This window comes from Gallus gallus, chromosome 20 (genome assembly GCF_016699485.2).
Source record: "Gallus gallus isolate bGalGal1 chromosome 20, bGalGal1.mat.broiler.GRCg7b, whole genome shotgun sequence".
NCBI lineage: Eukaryota > Metazoa > Chordata > Aves > Galliformes > Phasianidae > Gallus > Gallus gallus.
Genome location: NC_052551.1, coordinates 10,721,949 through 10,744,424, shown reverse-complemented (window position 1 = coordinate 10,744,424; position 22,476 = coordinate 10,721,949). Strand labels below are relative to the sequence as shown.

The following is a 22,476-nucleotide window of genomic DNA, read 5'->3' as shown; positions in this document are numbered from 1 at the left end:
AGAGGGCGGGCGGCCATCTTGTGGCACCGGGTTGCTGTCGGTGCGGCCGCGTCGCGCCCTCCCCCGGGCGGAGCAGGCCCGGCGCGGGGCCGGCCCGCCGCCATGTCCTCCTTTTCGGAGTCGGCGCTGGAGAAGAAGCTGTCGGAGCTGAGCAACTCGCAGCAGAGCGTGCAGACGCTGTCGCTGTGGCTCATCCATCACCGCAAGCACGCAGGGCCCATCGTCTCCGTCTGGCACCGGGAGCTCCGCAAAGGTGGGCGCGGAGCGGGCCCGTAGCCCTGCCCGGCTCTTCCCCTCATCCCCCTCACCTCCACGTCCATCTCCACGCTGGGCCGCCTCCCGTCCGCCTGCCCGGGGCCGGGGGTGTGCGGCTGCGGCCTGAGGCGACGCTCCCCGGCCCTGGAACTCGTGGGGAGAGCAAACGTGGGGGTTTGGAAGGAGGATAGAAGCTTTTGGTTTTGAGCCATAGAACGATTGGGCTGGAAGAGGCCTTAAGGTTTATCTGTTTCCTATCTCCTGCTGTGGGCAAAGATGCCACCTGCTAAATCGTGGGTTTAGATCTCTCTGTTGCTGAGCTGTACAGAGGCAGTCAGAGTTAAGTGAAATAAAAGCAGAGATCTGTGAAACTGTTTGTTAGCGCTGTCCAGAAATGCTCTGTACTCTCTGTGCTTAGAGCTGGACTGAGGTTTGCCTTAGGAAGCACCACTGACTTCCCAGAAAGCTTTACAATGAGTTTATGGGGACACTGGTGGTGTTCCTGAGAGGAGCTCTGAAAGCAGCTGCTGCCACCTCTCACATCTTGTGCAGCCACCAGTGCATCCCCCCCTGGGGTGTGTGATGCTGGAGGAACCTCCACGGCACCATTAGTTGGTGCCCCTTCCATCCAGGATGGACTTCCAGAGGTCTCAGTGAGGCCTGCTGTGAGAACAAGAGCTCAGTTTTCTTTCTCTGCCACTGTGCTCAGGAGAACAGTGTCTCCCATGGCTTCTGCCCGTGGTGAAATGGGGTCTGGTGGTGTCACAGTGGGAAAAGTTATGGGATAAGTTATTTCAAAATACCTGAGTTTCTGCAATAGTTTTCTCCTGCAGTTTCATTCAGTTCTGAATTATGTTGTGTACCAAATTGTTGGTTTTTTTTGTTGTTTTTTTTCCTGAAGCTAACAAACAAAAAAAGTCTTATGACATTACACATGGGCTAGTGCAGCTCTTTTTAAACTTTCCAAGAATTAAACTTAGAGTTTTCTTCAGAGATGAGATGTTATGGACAAGAAAAACTTAAGCTCATGTTTGTTTTATAAGTTAGCCAGGGGAAGCCAAAATAAAACACAGAATTAAAGAGGTTAAGGACTGCTTGACTTGAAAGCCTCTGATTTGCCATGGTAAAATTGAAATCTCTTCAGATTTGTTTTTAGGCTAAAAACCTGTAAGCCACTTTGAAAATAATGCTAATGGTTTTGGGTCAAAGAATGAGAAATAAATGCAATTTCTTTTATTTATTTATTTTTCCCCTTCCAGCAAAATCAAGTAGGAAACTTACTTTCCTATACTTAGCAAATGATGTCATCCAGAACAGTAAGAGGAAAGGTCCTGAATTTACCAGGGAATTTGAATCTGTTCTTGTGGATGCTTTTTCTCATGTTGCCAGGTATGTTGTTGCAGTATGCATTTCTTCAACTTTTCTCAATAGATTTGTGTTCTTGTAACACTATGTCTAATTAATTGGCTTTTTTGAAGCATTGGGAACATTCACACCCTGTCTCTAGTAGAGGTTGGGTGCAGCCTGCTTTGTGCCTAGGAACTGTTTTGTGGTGGTATTTCTCTGTGGGTAAATTTGTATAAAGTTGTGAGGCACTGATTCACATACAGACATCTGTGCTTTCTGTGCAGCTCCTGTATGCTTTATTTTAATTGTTACCAGAAGATCTTGAAGATCTGTTCCATGGGTAGTAAAACTGAACAGTTGCATCTGTTTGCTGAAGCTTCTTAATGAATGCCTTTTCTTTATTACTGGAGTCTCTAAAACAGACCTGGTATCTTAGGTTGCAGCGTCCTCATCATTTTTCTGGCTTGGGTGTAGTTTCTTCTGTTTTATTGGTTGTTTTAATGGTTATCTGATCATTGGCTCCCTTGCTAGATAAAGGGAGGATTTCATACTTAAAAGGGAAGATGTGAGGCAGCTGCAGTCCTAGTAAGGATAGACTATTGCTTAGTTAAGATTTTCTCTAAATAGTGTAATAAGTCTTATTATCTCAGCTAAACAACTTTAATGTTCTGTGTATTTAGTGGTATATTGTTCTGGATGGCTGTCTAACTTTCACTGTGCTAAATGAGTATGTTTAAGTGCCTAATGAGCCAAACAACCTGCTTTTTAATTGGGGTGTTATTGACTGAAGCAACTGTTTAAAATTAAGACTCTGAATTGTAAGCACGTCAACTTGAAGGTGTTTTATAACTGTTCTTGGAAGTTCTGAGAGATGCTGGGTTCCTTCCTTGAAAGCTGTTGTTGCCCCTATGGTGGGGTGGGGATGTGGGATGCTTTCAGGCAATCTTTGGTTCCAGCAGAAAGAAAAAATTGATCACCAATGTGTTTTACAGAGTTTGTCTTAAACAGCGAGAGAGAATCTCTCCAAATGTTTGAGTATTGCCGTGGATGCAGGTGCTAGCTTGGAAGATGCTCTCTTAAAATACTCCATATGTTTTTCAGCTGAACAGTAATTATTTTCTGATCTTTGAGCAGAGAAGCAGATGAGGGCTGCAAAAAGCCCTTGGAACGATTGCTTAACATCTGGCAAGAAAGAAGTGTGTATGGCAGTGAGTTCATACAACAACTGAAACTTTCTATGGAAGACTCCAATAGTCCCCAAACTAAAGGTAAATGCATGTGGTTTTTGTTGAGTATTTTACTTCATTTTTTAAAATACAGAGTGATGGTGAGGAGTTAAGCTCTGGGTTGCTGTAGTTGGGTTGTTTTCAGAGTTGGTCGTGGAGATTCGTCAGGATTCTCTTGAAAGAATTGTGATTCTATAAAACTGGCTGTTCTGGTTTGCTGGTGTGTTGCTCTGTGGCTGTTATTGAGCCTCCAGATAATTTCTGCCCCTGCACATGCAGGCGGAATGCACCAGGGCTGGTGTGAGAACAGGCAGGCAGGATGTAGGGAACTGCTGTGTCCACAAGAGTTTTATGTTGTCCTGCTCTAAATGTCTGTGAGTAGTTAGCTGGGTTATTATGGTTGTTCCTTTTGTATATTTACATTTTATTACAATTTGGCAAGGGCTTTTTAATAAATGAAAGCTGGCTTATATTCCCAGAAGCTTGTGTCTTTTTTTTCCTTATACCAGCTGGAGTCATCTGAGGAGAAAATAACAATTTTCCATGATTTCTTATCATTAGAAAGATGAGAAACTTAGTGTAAACTCCTTGAGTTTATGGTATTTTCATACTGCTTTGACACGTACTACCTGTCCTATGGTACCTGAGACAATATTTACTCAGTTTAATGTAATGAGGAGCAGGTGGCAGTAAGATGCTTGACCTGTGGAAAGTGAAGGTCATTAAAAATGACAAGTGTTCTGGTCAAGGGAATTTGTTCACTGTGCAGCTGAAGGTGATGTCAGCATCTTTACGTAAGCTGGAGTCAGATTGCTGCTTTGACCAAATTTTGCTTGATTCCTGTAGAGGTATGATGCTTTGTGAGATAGCTTCATTATTAATGAAGTACTCTTAGGCCATTCTTAGATGGCAAAAACAAGTTAGATACGTCTAACCCTTTTGCTGAGGTTGGTAATTGTATGGAATGAACATGAGGGCATGAGCAAAGTATGTGAAGGCTGCAGTTTGGAGGGTTTTAATGTGCTTCAGGCCAAATTACTGAATGGATGCTTTAGCAGTTTGCAACAGAAGCCTTCATATGTAGCATCAGGTCAGCTGCTCCAAAAAAAGCAGACCAAAGGGCTTGTCTCTTCCATCAGGACCTCCCACGCAGGTCTCCATTCTGGGGCTGGGAGGTGGGGAAATGTGTTCTGGGAGGGCTGAGACGCTTCTGGTCTGGAAGTGGAATAGTTCATTTTGTGTTCTTTCCAGACTGGGCACAAGGCCTAAGGCAACTGTTTGTCAGGAAAGGATGGAACTTAACATTCCTGAGTTCTTTTCAAACTGATTAGCTTGAAACTGTTTATTTCATAAGTCACCTAGATAAATGTTTCATTTTTTAGCTAAACAAAATGATACAGTGCATCCAAGAAACACAGCTGTGACTTCCAGGTGAGCTGGCAGTGAACTATTGCTCAGTATCATTGGCTGTTAGATGGTATCAATCAGTGCTGCTACTGTTATCTTTTGAACTTAAAACAGTTTATACAAAATGGAGCTCTTCCGGAGCCTAAGAGGGCTTTGTGAGAAAGAGAGCAAACATGCTGTTATTCGGTTAGTGAGGACCTTAGGATTTGGCTGGGTACTTGAAACATAAATATGCTGTCCTTTATTTGAGAAAATAGCTCAGGCCTTTTCAGAAATGTGAGTATTGCTGCTTTGTCAGTTCACTGTGGTGGATTTTCTCATTGTTTTTTTTCTTTTTAAATCAGTTTTCTTTCCTCAGTTGAAAAAACCCTTGGAGTTCTGAGGTTTCTTTCCTTGTTTTGACTGTCATGTTTTCAAATGCAGCTTCATCGTGGTGAGGTCTCGTTTCACATGGGGTGTCTATAGCCTTTAGATGAGCTGGTGTTTGCCTGGTGTCTGGTAGTCAGTTATCTGTATTGCAGAAGGCTTTGATGTAGTTACTCTATTCTGTTTTCAAACTGGTGAACGTAATCAAGATGGATGATGACTTGTTTTACAGATGTAATGTGTCATGACCGTGAGAGGTGATAGTCCTCCACAGCCCATCTATCTGCCTGTTTTGTGAGCATCCAGGGTAGATGTAGCTCAGAGATGGTTAGTGTTTGCACCAATCTGAAGATGCTAACTTCAGGCTCTTCAAATCATTAACAGCATAAGAACATCTGGTCCTGTGGCAAGGAGTATGCTTTTGTTCAGCCTAAGGCATGGCAACTAGTGTATGCAGATAGTTCTCCACGTTTTTGCATATTACAGCATGATTGAGTTGTTAGGTGCTGCTTTCTGACGAGGATTGTTCTGCTCTGGTTGAAGAACACTGGTTGTGCTTGGAGTTGTGAAACTTGCCAAAATTAAGGAGACTCCCTGTATCAGGGAGGAAACACATCTTTAAGGTTTATTAGTGAATGTTCCAATGGTGCAACCTACTTCTTGTTACGTTAGTAGCAATGCCTCAGATAGGCATTTGTTCATTTTTATATTGAGATTAAAAAAAAAATCCAATCATGATTATTTTTAACGGAGTTTTGAATTCCTGGTTATCCTGTTCAATATGCTCCTATCCTATGTTCAACGTAGGATCCACAGTCAGTTTCTCTTTGCTGTGCATATGATCCTGGAGTGAAATGAAAGAAACATCTTTACCTCTCAAACCAGTCTGCAGGCGATGAGAACAAAGAGGTGGGTGACCTAGATGGGAAGATCTGCTTTGCCAGCTTGTAGGAAAAGTCTTCCTTTGTCACTGAAGTATTTGACACTGTAAGTTTTCTGTAGCCACAAGAGATGATTTGAAGACTGAAAAGCCAGTTGGTGGAGGAATACCTTTACAATTCTCTCTGGATTTTTGTCACTACAGCAGCAACAAGATCAACAGCAGTCTGGAGATTCACTGCAGAGCTGTTATGACAGCAATTGTCAGTTATTCTGGAGGAAAAACTGCTTTGCTGTTTCTAAGGCTTTTAGGGAGTAGTTCAATTTCTGAGCTGTGAAGAAGACCCCAAAGGAAGCAGGAAAACTGAAATCTACTTGAGTAATGGCTTCTGTCTTCTTAATGTTGGTGCCAACAGCAGGCTCTTGATTTTCCTGGAAGGATCTGTCCATCTTCCACAAGGACACCCTGGTTGTTTCAGAAGCTGTGTGCAATATACCACGGTTGTATTCAGATTGGCATTAGGTGCTCTTAGTGCTTTCTCTCTTTTCCTGATGGATTTGACAGGCTTTTTCATATATGCAGACTGCTGTGGATAGATTATTTCTGACTTCTAGATTTTGGAAGGCTACGCAGGCAGGGTATGTAATAGTTTATGCCTGGCATCCTGTTGTTTCAGGGGTCCCTTTCCACCACATGCTCTTGAGTTTGCAAATAAGTGTTTTTTTCCTCTGTTGTGATGAAACGGAGACGGTAATTCCATATTCATCAGGGAGGTCTTTTACTGCCCATGTTTCCCAGTGCTGAAGGAGGGAAAAAAGAAGTGCCACAGTCCACATTTGTTGTGCTACTCATGCCCGAAATGCTACTGCAAAGCAGCCTGCTTTGCTCCTTTCTCACCTGGCTGCAGTGTCCCTTGGCTGCCATGCCCCCATCATGGAGTGTGTGCTTTTGGGGCACACCAGCTGGCTGCTGTTGCTTAGGGCTGCAGGTGTCCATGTGCCTATCTTCTGTAGAATCTTTTCAGTCAAACTTGTTCAGACAAAATTCAATGGAATGCCAAATCCTCTCTGTTAGTCATTACCAAACATAAAACTGTGTCTTGTGGTAGAGCAGTTGGCTGCACAGCAGGAGCTGTTTTTCAGCAATTTGAATCCCCATTCTCATTCATGTTTTTGCTTCTGTGTGCGCTGTGGTCATTCATTCTTATATTGATTATCTTGTGTTTATCTTCTGTTGGTTAATTACTTTATGCTAAGTGCATACAAGTGGTAAATACTGAGGGCTCCTTTGGCGGGGTTTGATTCCAGGGATGTTCCTGGACTCTGTCCTCTGCTTTTTTACAAATGAGCCTGACTTACAAATTGTGGTGGCAAGTCTGAGGAATGGTCTGTCTTCTGAAGGCTCTGTAATTGGATCAAAGGCTGTGTTAAGACTTCTGACTCATTTAATAAACTGTCTTCTCTTTCAAGGCAAGATATGCCATGCTAAGGTTCACTCACCCCACTGTCTTGCTTTATGAAATTATTTCTGAAGTGTTATAGGTTTCCTGCTGGGAGGTTGGTTCACGCTCTGCCCATAGCTGCTGCTGCCATCACATCATGCCTCAGAGCTTGAGTTTGACAGAGCTGTCCTGGAGTCTGTTGTGATGGAAGAGTGAAAGGTTGAATAACCAGCAGTTACTCAATTGATTGTGGGACTATAGTGAGTGTATGCTTGGTGCAAAAAAGAACTCTAAATTCTGCCGTCCATATATATCTTAGGATCCATGCTTCATTTCTACTGGTAGAAAATCCTTACCAGCATACATAGTATTAACTGGGGAATCCTAGCAGTGTTGAAGACCTGCCATTTATAGGTAAATTAGGGCATTTTGTTGTCTTTCCTTCTTCCAACGCAGGGGGCTCAAAGATGTGCACTGTGTGTACTGAGATAGGAAGACTGTAACCTCGTAGTTTGTGTGTGCATGTGCAGAGAACTGTGTGGGCGAAATAAGCCTGTTCTTACTATTTTGTATTTGATTATTTGGAATATGATGCAAGTGTTAGAGCCTGTCTGTGGTCATTCTTCTCTTTAGAGTGGCCTAAACCTTGGAGCACAGGGTCTAGTTTGTTTTGAAGTAGAGATTGTGAATGTGGGCAGATCTGGTATCCAAATGAGTTGCTCATGTGTCTTTAGTTGCAGAAGAGAAGAAGTCGTCTTTGAAGCGGACTTTTCAGCAAATACAAGAGGAGGAAGATGACGATTACCCGGGGAGCTACTCACCCCAGGACCCCAGCGCTGGGCCACTGCTGGTAGGTGGGAAGGGGTGGGAGTGGGAGTTGTTCTGCAGGCCTCCTCCCGTGTGGTCCCACCACAAGGTGGAGCTCCCAACAAGTAAAATGCATTGGATGGGGAAGTTCACTCGGGGGTTGAGATGTCAATGTGAAATGGAGCAAATTCTTTCTTCATGTTGAAATGCTGTGCCAATTCTAAATGATTTCAGGTAGTCCAAACTAAGATCTGAATATTGATACCAGTAAAGAATCACAAAGGACTGCTAGAAGAACAAACTATATTTTAAAGCTTTCTGAAATCAGCATGTAATGTCTTAAACTTAAAGCTTTAACACCAGTAGAACTAGATTGTTTTTTGTTTTTATTGGTAGGGTGTATCTCCAGTTTTTTATGAAAAAGATTAAACTTTGATAGGTTTCTATGGGAGTTGGTTAGGAAAATCGAGTGGTTTTTTTTGAGGCTGATATGTTAGGGGTGTGGAAACAATAGGAATGAAATAGAGGATCATTCTGACCATTTAAGGCTACAGAATACACAACGGTTTAACATATGTTCATTTGAAAAGGATACAAAAAATTATGCTCTCCATCTGGTAGAGTGTAAACTTTGAAAAATAAAAATAAATCACAGCTGTCAAAGAAATAAGCGAGGTGGTTTTTTGCTGTTTTTAGCTCTAGAGGCCTCATGACTTCTGGTTTCTCTTGATGATAAATGTTCTTTGTTACTCTTGGAAATCATTAGTAGTTTCCAAAGAAGTTATAACTATTAAGCAATACGTTTTTTTTTTCCAGATAAAATGATAAGACTTATAAAAAACACTGAAAACTTTTAAATCAGTTTTCAAACTAACTATTGAAATGCTGCTTAGGTGTCAATGGTATTTCTAGGGCAAGCATTGCAGTTACAAAAGCTTGTATTAAACAAAGAAATGAAATGTGTTTTCTTTCCACTTATGAAGCCTCCCTTCCTCCTTCCGCTGTCTGGAGCTATATAGGGTTGATACATTGGGTCAGCAGAGCTATTCTCTAGGCTGTCCTCATCCATGTTATTTTTAAACTAGGGTATCTTTTGAATGTATTCATTTAAGCTGACGTATCTTTCTCAATGGAGGTGAAGCTAAGGGGGTACAGTGTGAGTGCCTTGCACTTCCAAAGAGCTAGTTTTCCTAACTGAGGATAACAGTGTCTTAGCAAAATCAGGATGGTGTGACTTTTGCTTTAACAGCTGTATCTATTGGTTACCTACCAGAAGCTTAGGGAATTTCACAAAGTCTAACTATGGAAATATGAAGCCCTTTTGTTTACACTGATACAAGGGGTTTTGTCTGTCTGCATGTCAGAATGTGCCTGTGGATTTAAACGGCAGCATGCATGTGTGCTCCTGCCAGTTTAAGAGAGGGCATCAAAAAGATGTTCAGAAACAGCCCAGATCTGATGCTATCCAAAGGGCAGGAGGTGTGTGGTGTACTTAAAAGTACAAGGTAAAATTTAGGCTTTGACCTAAACGATTGCTAATCTTAATTGGAATGATAAGCTTTCCACTGTGGAGTCTTGAAGACAATGATCCTACTCTAACTGTGCATAGACTACCTCAATGCTGGAGTGCTGTAAATTTAATGGATACTTCCTGTGTTAGGAAGCAACTGTTTAAAGATTACTTGCAAAAAATATTCTGGAAGTGGTTCCTTTTAAGTAGGTGACAGAGAATTGGCGGAGAAGTTACCTTCATTTAATGTGAGCTGACTTGTCTTGTAGACGGAGGATTTGATCAAAGCTCTGCAGGACCTGGAGAATGCAGCATCAGGAGATGCCACAGTGCGGCAAAAAATTGCCTCCCTGCCTCAGGAAGTTCAGGATGTTTCATTACTGGAGAAAATTACAGGTATGGAACTGGAAGATAAAAGGACCTTGGTCCAGAGAAAAACTCGAAGGAAATACGTATAATGTTCATTTGTAAACAATCACAATGCATGGGGGTGAATTTCTGCTTTTGTGTCCTTGTTTTGTCGTTCTTGGCATTTTGACAGAATGTAAAGGAAATAGGGCCAGAGTTCTCAAATGGTTGATTGATTTCAAGCACCTTCAATGCTGCATTCCTTTGAGTTTTATGAGAATTGTCCTGAGTAAACACGTACACATTGATTGCTATGGAAAAGGAAACTTGCTACTCTTATGAATCTTTCACTCTTTATTCAATCTGAGTTTTGCAATAGTTACTGAGAAATAATTTGAAACCCATTTGACTTTTGTTCCTGGAAGTAGTTTAATTTATAACTCACTATGTCACTTAGTCATGTCTTTAGAAGATATTCTTGCTATGTCCTGATGTGAAGAGTGGTGTGCAATTCACGTGATTGCTTGTATTGGTAATTAGGACTTGTTCATAGAAAACTATTAAGTGCACACCATCTAATTTGTTGAACTAAATCCTAGAAGTACAGCCTGAAGTGTTAGTTGAGTTAACCTGGTTATAGGAATCCCTCCCATATTGTTAGCATCTCCGCAAGAACAAAATGCGGTTGATCCCATCAGTTCCTCTTCATGTCCTCTGCAATCACAATCGTTTTCATACCGAGCTGGAGGTGTATTTATGAATGACGCATTGCTGAGCACACATGGTGAATTGCAGCCTTTCTGTCAGAAATCAGTAATCTACAGGGCTGAGTTTAAAACCAAACACTCCTGCTTGCAGACAAAGAGGCGGCCGAGCGCCTTTCGAAGACCGTGGACGAAGCGTGCCTGTTGCTGGCTGAGTACAACGGGCGGCTGGCAGCAGAGCTGGAGGACCGGCGCCAGCTGGCACGCATGCTGATCGAGTACACGCAGAATCAGAAGGACGTATTGACGGAGAAAGAGAAGAAGCTAGAAGTGAGTATGGGTGGTTGTCTCACCAAATGCTCCCACTTGACTCCAGATGTACGAGTTTATCTAAAAGATGATGGTTGTAGGTGATGTTTCCATTTGGAGTAAAACAAGGAGAATGGTATAAAAACTCTGGAGAAAACAAGTTAAGTTTGGTATTTTAACTGGATGTTGGCTTTGGAAGGCCCATTACTTAATGGTTTTTAAAGAAATAGAGGTACATTTAACAAGCTTCTTCACGTATACTCATTTTTCTAAGTGCAGTCTCCATTCCCAAGAAGTCAAGCTCCCTCTGGTATAGCCAGCTGTATTTTTGGTTGGTTGGTGGCATGCTTTTCATACTTTTTTTTCTTATGAAAAAAAAAGTACTGAGTGCTTCATCTGCCTTCTAACCTTTACCTGTCAGAGATGCAGTTTAAGCAAAATCTTCTGGCATCCGTCATTTAACAGCTGTTTTTGCCTACAGCTGTTAGCAGAGTACAAATTGGGCTGACACTGAAGGCTGAAGACTTGCTTTTCCTGCCACAGCTCTCTTGAGCAAGGATGGCATGAAACTGAAAATGGGACAGCTCTGGCTGGACCTGAGCATTAGCCACAAGCCCATGGCAAGTGCACAGGCTGCAGCAGACAGCCATTTATCTGAAGGGCTCTTCCTCAGAGAAGTTTTTAGCAGTGCACCTTGGGACTAGTATGGAGGTTTAATTAATGATTTTGGTTGTATGTCACTCTGCCATCTGCTAAACTGCCCCTTGGCGGCACATTAAGGGCTTCCTCTACACTGTCGGCTGCTGATTATTATGAACAGCTGCTGCTGGGTGGGACATGAGTTGCTGTAGAGGACAAAGTCTTCTGGAAGGAGACTGGGCTGTAGCAATTGCAAGTTCTGTTTACAGTCATGACAAACCTAATTTTCTGACAGCTAGGCAACATTGTTCTGAGGTAAACTTCATTTCAAATGTATTCTTTGTCATGTGTGTTTATATTGGAGTTTCTAAACGTCTTGTGATTGTGCAGAGTCTTGCTCTGGCAAAGCAACGTGTTACTAAATCAGCCAGGCAAGTGCAGCTAGTTGATTCTGTTAGCTTGTTTAGCTTGAATTTCTTCAAATGTAACATCTGTCTTATGACTGAGACATTAAAAAGCACTTTCAAACACAAATATGAAAGATGCCATAACAACAAATCGTTTCTGGCACAGATTGGCTGAATGGTAGTGGAAAGCTTGGGTCAGGTTTTTCCTTGCTGAAAGGACAAATCTTGTCCAGTAGAACATACATATATTTAAAAAAAAAATTAAATATGATGCATTGCTATTTAGTTTTCTTAAGGCAAATGGCAAACTGTTGCACAGCAGTGTTGTCAAAAAATGGAGGAACAGCTCATACATTTGAGTCTGCTTGAGACAGCATTAAGGTCTCTAATGCACTGAGTGAAACCTTAGTACAACTGTGGTTTTTTGTTGTGGTTTGATGTTGATGAGGACCGTTATTTGAAAGCTAACTCTGGCAGAGACACAAAGCAAATTAAATTGGAAATTGAAGGTTAAGCAGCTCAGTGAGTGAGCTACTTTGATAGGAATAATCCTGTGGGGTAGCAGGATGGGTTGTTTGTACGCTGTTAAATGTAAACATGTTTTTAATACATTGGAAACTCGAGAATGATTTTAATCACTGATTAGGATAGTCTTTGTCCTTCTGCCAAAATAAGGTGGTCTTGGTAATATGAAAGTCTAAAATTAGTTGTAGGAGATGCTGCTCGTTGATATTTATGTAACATGAAGGCACAATTCGTGCTTGCCTCAATTCTTAGCTGGGGATATTGCCTGATTAAAGCACCCCATTGTTCCTGAGTTGTGGAGGGTTAATCAATAGTGGAAGTTGTTGATTACAGATGAGGCCATATCTGCTTATCGGGTTTGTTTGATGTTCTCATAGTACCACTTGATAAGGGCCTGGATTTTTCTTTGTAGTGCTAATGAACATTTTAGTGCAAGTATCTGAAATTCTTGTGGCTCTTAGGAAGCACTGTAAAGAAAACAAAACATTTTCTGAAACAAAGGCTGAAATGAGGAAACTGAAAACAATCTGATTTTAAATTTCTTACTGAATGATTTGTGCTCTCGAGATACCTTTCCCAGAGTCCTTGGTGCTACTGACTGCCAGTTTTGACTCTTGTGAAGTTTGTTGACTCTCAGATGAGGTGTTCTTAGATGGAAGGCAGACTGTTCATGTCATGATCCTAATCTAGTCAAGGATATCAGTGGAGGAATGGGGGTTTCTGGTGTTAGTGTGACTCGGTATTATTTTAAGGTATATAAATATATGGTTCAAGAATCACTGTTGATATTTCTCATATTTTACTGGCAGTATAATGTCTTTTACTGTGATAGTAATGAAAATAGATAATCTTTCTGTATTGAAAAGCAGCTTTTTGCTATCTGAAGAGCTACAGTTTAATGACCCTATTAATACTATCCCTTGTGAAGCACAACAAATTCTCAACACATACAGACCGGGTATATTTATGCCTGATGGGCTAATGCACAAAATCCTGTGTGATGCCAAAAGCCTGGGATGCAGAGCTCTTGTCATCAGTTGCAGAAAAGCTGTTACCAAGGGGCAGTGTGCTGAGAGAGGTGGCCTTGGGCAATGAATTACCCTTCAACACAGGTGAGGTCTGGCATGAGTAAGGATTGAAAAAACATAGTGCTGAGAAATGCTGGTAATTGGAAGGGAGAAAGCCAGCACAGAGCCTGGAGATCGCAGCACAGGACAAACTGCTTTTAAGAGAGCAATTTCCAGGATGCAGTTGAAAAATTGAAAGCCTAACAATTAGGGCTGCTTTATTGGGGGAAAAAAAAAGGTGGTGGTGATTTGATTCCAGACTAAAAGCAGTTACAAGGACAGCAAGGAAGAATTCCTTTAATTCTGGCAGCGTGCTGCAGAGCAAAAGCAGCTGGACTGAAGCTGATGTCAAACAGCCTATTACAAGGCATGTAATTTTAAGCGCAAATATTCCTTTAGATTAATTTACTGAATGCTATGGTGGGTTCTATCATTCAGTATCTGAACACTGAATTTCACTTTAAACAGTGCTTCACCTCAGCCAGGAATCACAGGCCTGATACTGCAGTTACTGCCAGACCTCATTCACTGTGCATTTTGCAGATCTGTTGAGCCTTTGGTGTGTTTTTCCCCCTGACATCTCTGGTCTTCTGTTTTCGTATATCTGATTTACCTGTGTCGTATCAAAACAGAGACTGAGGGCTCTAAGTCACTTTCTTAATTCTCATTAATGCTTAACGAGATGTTTTGCAGAAGTTAAATTGATGTGATGGCATACAACATGTTGCTGCTTGACCTAGAGAATATCTTAAGCTCAAGTGAAGTGAGTTACTGTGTAACTCAGCGGCGTGCACTGAGCTGTGCAGCACTCCTTGGAAGGAATTTCCTATCACGTCAGTACCAGCCAGTCTGGTAATGTTCTAGCAAGGCTTATTCTGAATGAAACGCTTCCATCAGGTTTATTCAGTGGTGTTTAATTCTGATTTCATGTTTGTTTCAGGGACTAAACATCCAATTCACTCGGACGGTGTGGATGTAGAATTCTGCATACTGAGGAGGAATACTGATTAGCAAAGGCATTCATGTGGCACAGTGCCAGTTTTTTTTCTGTCTCAAAGTCCTGCTTACAGCAAAGATCTCTTTATTTTGCCTAAAAAAGGCAAATAGCATCCAGATACTGTTAATCTTAATGAAAACTTACTCTGCAGCGAGGCAATTAGCTAGATGCATGGAGTCCAAACTAAGATCTCAGCAAGCAGCGATTTCTTGTAAGTGCACTTCATTTCTTGTGGATTTTTATGGAGTGGATGGACCTTAAGCAAGAATCCGCAATATGCAGTTTTGAAGCTTGTCATGTAAGGTAGCTAAATGAGAAACATGTTTCTCTATAAAAGCTACTTCCAGTTCTGTAATGCAGAACATGACCACCACTTGGTCTTTGGGGAGAAATAAAAACCACTGAGCCTGGAAGGAGGTTATGTGTCCCTGCTTACACGTGTTCCTGAGCAGAGCTTAGGTGTGCTCCTGAATATGGCAAATGGTAAATCCAAATAAATATGCCTCGTGCTTCCTGTGAAGGTAAGAGGATCCAGGGCTGTATCTCGCTGGTAGCATCTCTCCCATCTTGCAGAGAGCCTTCAGAACTGTAGGACAGTGGTGGCTGTAACTGAGCCTCTTAGAGGCACTCCCTCCTGCTGTGCTGTGCCTCCTGCAGCTCCTATTGCCCCTGCCCTGGTGCTCAGCCTCTGTGGTCCTTCACTGCGCCGTGGACGGTCGGCATGCCTCAGTACCAGAGCAGATGGGAAGTGTTAAGCACACACATGGCAGTTCTCTAATGTGGTCAGTGCTGTGTATCCTATCTGCCCAGTGAGAGTCCATCTCTTCTAGGAAATCTTAATTCCTGGATTGCTCCCTTAGAACATTGTTTCCATTTCTGAACAGCGTCCTTTCTGAGCCAGTGTTTAATGTAGAGAGTGTGTAATGTAGAGTACCAGAGGCTGGTACTACTACTTCCCTGTGTATCTTTTTATATTCTTGGCTTTTTTTTAACAGGTAGGATTTAGGCATTACTGCTTTAACCAAAACTTTTGTGTGGGCTAGTTAACACCTTCATTAGCCTAATTAGCCCAATAAGGTAAGGTAAAATTACTGAGACTTGGGATAGCGAGCAAGGGCATTTCAAAGATTCTTGCTCTCATAAATAGTTACTTGAAAAGAAAGTCAGTCTCAAACTATGTCTATTTAAAAAAAAAAAAAGGGTAATCACACAAAATGTCTTCAGCTTGAAAGTATAGTATTGCCATCTAGGCTGTCCAGCAGGTCTGTCCTATTCTTCCTGCTACTTTCAGGGCACAACTGACCTTTGTCTTCCTGTGGAGGTAGACATTGGGTTTATCTGCTTTTACAGTATTCTTATTCATGGGTCTAGGAAATTCAGGCTGCACTGGAGATCTCTTCTTGGCTTATTCTTGGAATTTGTGCTTAGTAAATGGTGTACAAAACTTGGATGGTTTGTTAGCTGCCTTGCTGCGGGGTGGGGAAGTTTGCTGATATGCACTCTTGATATCTTGTCATTCTTGAGAAAGTGCTGCCTTTTCTTGGCTTGGTATCCATCACTCCCTTCTGAATTGCAATTATATTATTATTGATCTTTTATTTTTAATTCATTTGCCCCATCATCTTCACACCCCCCCAGAAAAAATCCCTCTATATCCAGCCTCCTCTACGTTCTTTCTGTAAGCATTTGGAAGACAAGAATTCTTGCTGTCTCTTCCGTATGTGCAGGATATGGCATTCTGCCATCACCCCATCTCACCTTAATTGTGAAGTCCCAGTCTTGAGCAGAATACAGTTTTCAGTCTCTTTCTTTTCCCAGCGTTGGCTTCTGTGTTCTCTTGGAGTAACGTATTAGATGTAGGAATTCAGTGCTTTGATGGCTTTCATCTTTATCTGCATTTCTTCTGTGTTCTTGCTTAAAAATCTGTTGTTTTTTCTGTTTTTTTTGTCTTCATAATTCTATTTTCTTGCCTTGTTTCCCTGCTGAAATATTTCCTGGAGTGGCACAGCTGGGGATGTTGGGTGCATTCTTCTTTTAATCCTGATTTGTCTTCCATGAAACAAAGCCAATCCAAAACCTAGCTACCCCAAATGAATGAGCACACCCTTTCTTGAGTGGCTTTTTTGTTGCTGTTCCCCTCTGGACTTGTGAACAGTACACTTCATGTATCTGGTAGAGCTCTGAGTCTGATTATTTCAGTGTGTTAACCCATGCATGCTAGCAGAATTGTTATGTTAACTTGCTGAGCCTTATAAAAGAATATAAGTTTGAAAGGTGTTTAAGGATACTCTGATTTGGGGCTGGCTGGAAACTTACAGAATGTATTTATAATAGGTGTTTCAAGTGTATTCTGAGTTGTTGTAATCAGTTCTGCTGCTCTCGCTGTTCTAATTCAAAGTAATGAAAGAGGGAATGTAAACTCGTTGCTTGTAACCCTGCAGGAACTGCTCGCTTTGATATTTGGAGAAGGTGAAGAGAATTTCCATCATTGAGAAGGTTAGAAAGATTGGATTAAAGTTGTAAACCCTTCAGAAACATATTTTGATTTAACGTGCACTAGTTCCATTTGATCTTCAAAGACAAACTTCTGTTCTCTGGTAAACTGTTCTCTTTGCCAAGTAATTAAGAAATGTATATTGATGATCCAGCGGGCTTTATGGAAGCCTATTGCACATAATTCTTCCAGTTTCATTTTGGAGATGTTTCCCCCCGCTGACACACACAATTAGGTAAAAAAATCAGTGCGTTCCAGAAGAAATTATGTAATGCTGTTTTTTATTTAAACAGCTGTTTTTTGTGATTCTAAATATTTACGTAACAGTCACAGAACTTTGAAAATAATACAAATATGAACCCTTAATTGAGAATTCTGTGTTAAATAACTTGAGTGTGTGTTGGCCTGTTCTTAAACATACTGAGGTAAGGGTCTTTCAGTCAGTGTGAGGGTCCAAGCTCTTCTGTCTTCTCATTATGAAATACTGATCACTGTTACCTGGTTTGGTTTGGACTGTAGAGACATCTGAGAAAGGTATATATTGCATAGAATTGCAGAACGTCCTGGATTGGAAGGGACTTGTGTGGATCAGAGTCCCACCATGTGGTGTCTGAGAGCAGCACCTCAGGCACAGCTGGTCATTTCCCATCTCTTATTTGGCAAGATCTCTCTGCAAGGCCTTTCCACTCCGACGGGAGTCAACAACTCCTCCTAATTTAGTATCATCTGAAAACTTGCTTAGTCTGCATTAGTCCTGCATCTGGATTGTTTACAAAAACATTGAAGAGAACTGTCATAAAACGGAATTTTAACACTCAATCCAAAACTCATTTGTGGGATAACTACTTGCAAGCTGCTGCTTCGGGGAAATTTAACTTATTGCTCTTCTCCCTTTGCTGTAATTAAATTCTAAAGATGTTGGCAACTACCTTTTGCTTGATTTCAATCCAGTGTGGACAAACCTTTGTCTGATTTATATTTGGTGATCACTTGTGTTCTGTGCTCACACACCAGTCTAATGTTGCAGCTGCTGGGGTTGCTAACATGTATTGTCTGTCTCACGACAAGGAGTCCCTATTTCACAACCAAACACTCAAAATTCATCAAGTTGGGGTGGGAGGAAGAGCATTTCAGACGAGTAGTACCTGTGGTGTTCCTCAGCCTGCTGCCTTTGTCAGTGGGATGTGTCTGAAGAATGCTATGTCAGTTTCCTCCTTCAGCTCTGAGCAAAAGCCAGTTGTCTGGAAAAGAATATAGGAATAGAGCAACTATATAATGCCAGTTCTGTCAAATATTCTACCAGGTCTCAGTGGCTGTGGGGACATTGACATAACTTCTGCTCAGGTATCATGGCAGGATCAGTGGCTCTGAGATGCTGAAGCTTGTGGACTTCCTGTTGGTGCAGGTTGTGAGTCTGGGTGCAGATGGCAGCTCTGCAGTTGTGCAGTAGCTGCACAGAGAACCAATTCCTTGCCACCTTTTCCCAGAATCCTCACTTAAAAAAAAAAAAAAAAAAAGAAAAAAAAAAAAACAATCCTGACTTAACTAAAAGCACTGTAAGTTAACCTGTGTTTGATGCTTGGTCTCTTGTCTCTTTCCCACAGGAATATAAACAGAAGCTTGCTCGGGTAACCCAGGTCCGCAAGGAGCTGAAATCTCACATCCAGAGCCTTCCAGATCTGTCGCTGCTGCCCAACGTCACAGGAGGTCTGGCACCTCTGCCGTCTGCTGGTGACCTGTTCTCAACAGACTAGAACAAATGGTGTCCCCTAGTTTCCATTATTACCAGCAAAAGTAAGAAGACTGTTGACTGGAAATCCAGTCTTCCCAGATGTACAGTAGGAAAGAACTTTCAGACCCTGCTTTCAACCTCTTGGCTGCTCATGCTCACCCTCTCTCTGTGTACACTGGCTCACAAGGAGGGCAGGAAAAAGGGCGAGTTTTTGTGAGCTCTTAAGGGAGTGGGGATAGTCCGTATAAGCAATCTTCTCTCATAATTTTTCCTTACTCTTTAGTTTGTTTGCTCTTAGCACTCGTTACCCCATGAAAGTCATGAGAATCGTGTACATATATATCTGGAAAGTGTTCAAAGAAAGGCTGACAGTATAACATTTTCCTCTGTAAAACTATTGTATTATTTCAGAATGTCTTGCCTGTTTTCGCTGGGTCTCTGAACCTCGTATCTGAAAGCAGTAGTGGCTAGTGGGCTTCCTAGGGGTGCGTGCATGTGTGTCTGCAGGTACTATATCATGTCAGTGAAGGACAAAGGCACCTACTGAACAATGGCACAAATGTTTTAAATCTACAGTTCCTCATGCTGTTGTAGGCCTCACATAAAAAATAGTTCCTATTTGGCATGAACATAAATTGAAACTCACCACAGGCAATAAAAATAAACAGCTTTTCTTTGTGAATTAGAGAGCTTCATAATTTAAGCTCTGCTGAGCCATGCAGAACTGGATATTACCTAAACGAGAGTGAAAGTAAATTTTGTTCTAGCTACCTTAGATTTATACTATATTTTTCCTCTTCATTATACAAAATAAACGATCACAGAAGCTTTGGTTTAACTGAGAGGCTGGAATGGTGGATTGTAACTGGTCATTTCCCAGTGGCAGATCTGCTCTGAAGGCGGTCATGCTGAAAGCGTTCTATAAATTCTCCCTGTAGCTTTAGTCAAGTTATTTGATGAACAGAAGTTAAATGTGATATAAACCTTTTTTTAATCTAGAAAGTAGACCCATATACACATCCAGTATGCACATGTGCTATATCTATGCATGTAGGTATTAGAGGGATGTACTTAATTTTGTATCACAGATTGTGAGTTGATTTTATTATTGGGGGAAAAATTAGAATACTCTTTAATTTGCTAGCTAATGTTTTAGCTGCCATGGATGTCATTAGATTTCAGTTTGTGTGTTAGGTCTATCAAGCTGGACTCTCATCACTGAAAACCATTCCTATCTGGGAAAAAAAAAATCTGTTTCAATCTAATATCTCTTGCTACAGAACACCTGAAGTTTCTGGAAACACTTGGTCTGACAGCACAGGCTCTGTCACAGAGAGGCTGAAAGTAGTTACCTTGACGTGCTGTGTTTGTGCCTCGCTATAGTCTTAAGCTGCAGTTATCAAAGACATGAGAAGATACCTATAGAAATGCAAATCTTGGTCTGCGTTCTCATTAATTTATTTTGTGGAGTATTCAGTAGCCTATTTGCATTCAGTTAAATAACACAACGTTTTTGGTGGTTTCACTGTTGAAAAGCTCATGTGCTTTTCTTACTGACACTTCACTTTTCTTTTTGTTTTTTGTGAAAAGGAAACTTCTTGCACCCATGTTGCCCAGCCAAGAAATGTGCTTTCTTTTTAATTTACAGGAAATTTTGCAGTGGCAGGGAATTATTTTTTTTCCATGAATTGGTTTGATCTTGCAACCATTTGTGGACCAAATGACACTTAAATAAAGCACCCAATTCTTCTGCTTTTGACAAAAATTAAAAGGGAAAGAAAGAAATAAAATCAAGGGAAAGAAAACGACCCACCAAAGCTCTGAATCCCAAACTAGAAGATGAATTTCTATCCCACCTCAGCTCATGGAGTTACCCTGAGGTTGCTTTAACCAGTAATTGCTTTGACCATGGATTGAACGTGTATCCATTGTGAGACAAAAAAATCAAAATTGTCATAAAAAATGAGAGAGATGTGTTGCCATCTCATGCTGTTGTTCTGGGCAGATCTCGTGTGAGAAAGTGGTATGTCTGTCTTTTTTTATTATAGAAATGTTTTGACTTTTTTTTCCAAGTGTGTGTGTGTGTTTTATTTTGCTTAATTTAAATGAAGTCTCATGGGTTTTTCTTTTGTTTTACTTTTTGGGCAAAGGGCATCTGGTGAACTGAGTAACATTCTCTCAAGGTTAAACAGATTTCCCCAAGGTGTGTCTCTTTTTTTTTTTTAATGCTAAAATCTGTATATTAATTGTTTTAGGAATTAATTTAGACATATAGGCTGCCATTTGTGACAGCAGTATATTCTGAAATGTCTCATAGATCTATATTTTTGAATAAAGAGGGTGTCGTTGAATAGCGGTGCTTTTACTTATTTTATTTGCAGTGCAGGTGCTGCTTGGACACACTGTGGGTTTTGCTTCGGTGTTTTTACTCTCTGTACTTAAAGGGCAGAGACTGCTGAAAGGTCCTTGTGGCTGAGTTTGAAGATGTGACCATTATTTTGACAGAGTGAAGCTGTAATCTGCATTTTCTGACAGTACGTACACTGAATGGATGCGCAGCGTTCTTAGTTCATTGCTGCAACAGAAGCAACATGCATTCCTCAGAACTAACCTCTGATGTGATGAGCACAGGGCATCAAAGACTGGCTTCCCAGCTTGTAAATTAATTCAGGTTATATGGAGGACAAGTAAATAATCAGGTTTGGAAACAAACAAACAGAAACCAAACCCAGAAGCTGGGAAACCAACTTTCCTATACAGGCATTGAGAGCTGCTGCTGTTCCTGCAGGGTTTTGATGCTGTGTAATCAAAGCCTTTCTGCTTTAGAGGAGGAGGATCTTCACATCTTATTGTGTATTAATTCTCTTAGAGGTTTTGGGGGGGAGCTTATGGGTTCTTCACTCCAATTAACTGCTATTCAATAGTCTCTTTGGGCAAACTTGATAATTGTTTCATGTGCCTTGGAGAGTGTCAGTAAAGCTGCTTACAATTTTAGCAATTTACAAATCTTTCATTAAGGAGCTATATTTAGTCTGCTTTTGTAATCGACTTGCAGGAAGTTTGATCTGCAGCTTTCTGTGAGAAGGAGAGAGTCTCAAACGATTCCTTCCAGAGGAAAGCAGCCTTTGTATGGTGTTTGTAGGAACTAGAGAGGTTTCGGTGACCTGAAATGTGGCTGAGTACTGCATGTTCTTTCTTGTCTTTGAGATTTTTCTATTTCTCTTTTTTTTTTGCAGAGCTGAAACAAATTTGTCCAAACCTATCTGCCTATTTTGCAGCTTCCTATGCAGTTAACTACTTCAGTGCATTGGGGTATTCCCTTCAGTCTTCCAGCTCAGCAGGTATTTGTGTAACAAACTAACGTCGGCTTACACATATGTAGGGAGTGAGAACTGGATTCTGGTAAACTAAAGCTGAGGTCTGTAAGATGACAAGTTCTAATTAGGGTGTTGAAGCAAGGCTGGTGTAGCTAGTCCCCACAAAACAGTCTTTGTGTGGAAACCAACTAGGGGAAGAGCATAAAGGAAGCTGCTCAGCTCTGGGCTTGTGTGCAGTACAGCTGGAGCAGCACTTTAGCTTTTGGGGTATGAAGGATAACGTGAAATAGAGGTGGGGAAAAAAAGTGACTGTCAGAAGAAGTAGGAGCTGTATCTTAATGGCAAGTCTTGACCCTTGTGGGTAAAAGGGTTGTGATTAATCTTGTCATGAATGGTATGGGGTAATTCACCAATGTATGTAACACCAGAAGGAAGGTGGGTACTGCTGCCAAGTGTCTGCAGTGGGAAAGTGAAGAAGACAGGCTGTTCCTAGGAAATTTAAGGCTAAGCAAATACCCGAAATACTTTTCAAGTTTGGTATGTGTCAACAGGTTTTATACCTTGGGCAACTTATTTTATAGGTCAGAGCCTGTCCAGAGCTGTAGCTTCAGAAGAAGTCAGGTCAGAGGTAGCTTCACATTCAGGGCTGTGCAAAACAAAGCAAACCAACAAAATACAAATATTATAAAGTATATCTA

At 41.3% G+C, this 22,476-nt stretch overlaps 1 protein-coding gene across 3 annotated transcripts; it reads left to right on the top strand.

Annotated features, from left to right (window-relative positions):
- The first annotated feature begins 20 nt into the window (after positions 1-20).
- Positions 21-20,812, top strand: RPRD1B (regulation of nuclear pre-mRNA domain containing 1B). 3 transcript variants are annotated; one of them, NM_001030862.2, is made up of 7 exons: positions 21-253; positions 1,515-1,644; positions 2,737-2,870; positions 7,663-7,772; positions 9,509-9,635; positions 10,446-10,621; positions 18,334-20,812. In NM_001030862.2, exons 1-7 carry the CDS (start codon positions 103-105, stop codon positions 18,481-18,483), a joined length of 978 nt encoding a protein of 325 aa, NP_001026033.1. In that variant the 5' UTR covers positions 21-102; the 3' UTR covers positions 18,484-20,812. The 3 variants fall into 3 exon arrangements, with proteins under 3 accessions (NP_001026033.1, XP_040506656.1, XP_040506657.1); XM_040650722.2 differs by having other exon boundaries at positions 7,657-7,772; XM_040650723.2 differs by lacking the exon at positions 18,334-20,812 and adding an exon at positions 16,677-16,731 and having other exon boundaries at positions 7,657-7,772.
- The last annotated feature ends 1,664 nt before the right edge of the window (positions 20,813-22,476 follow it).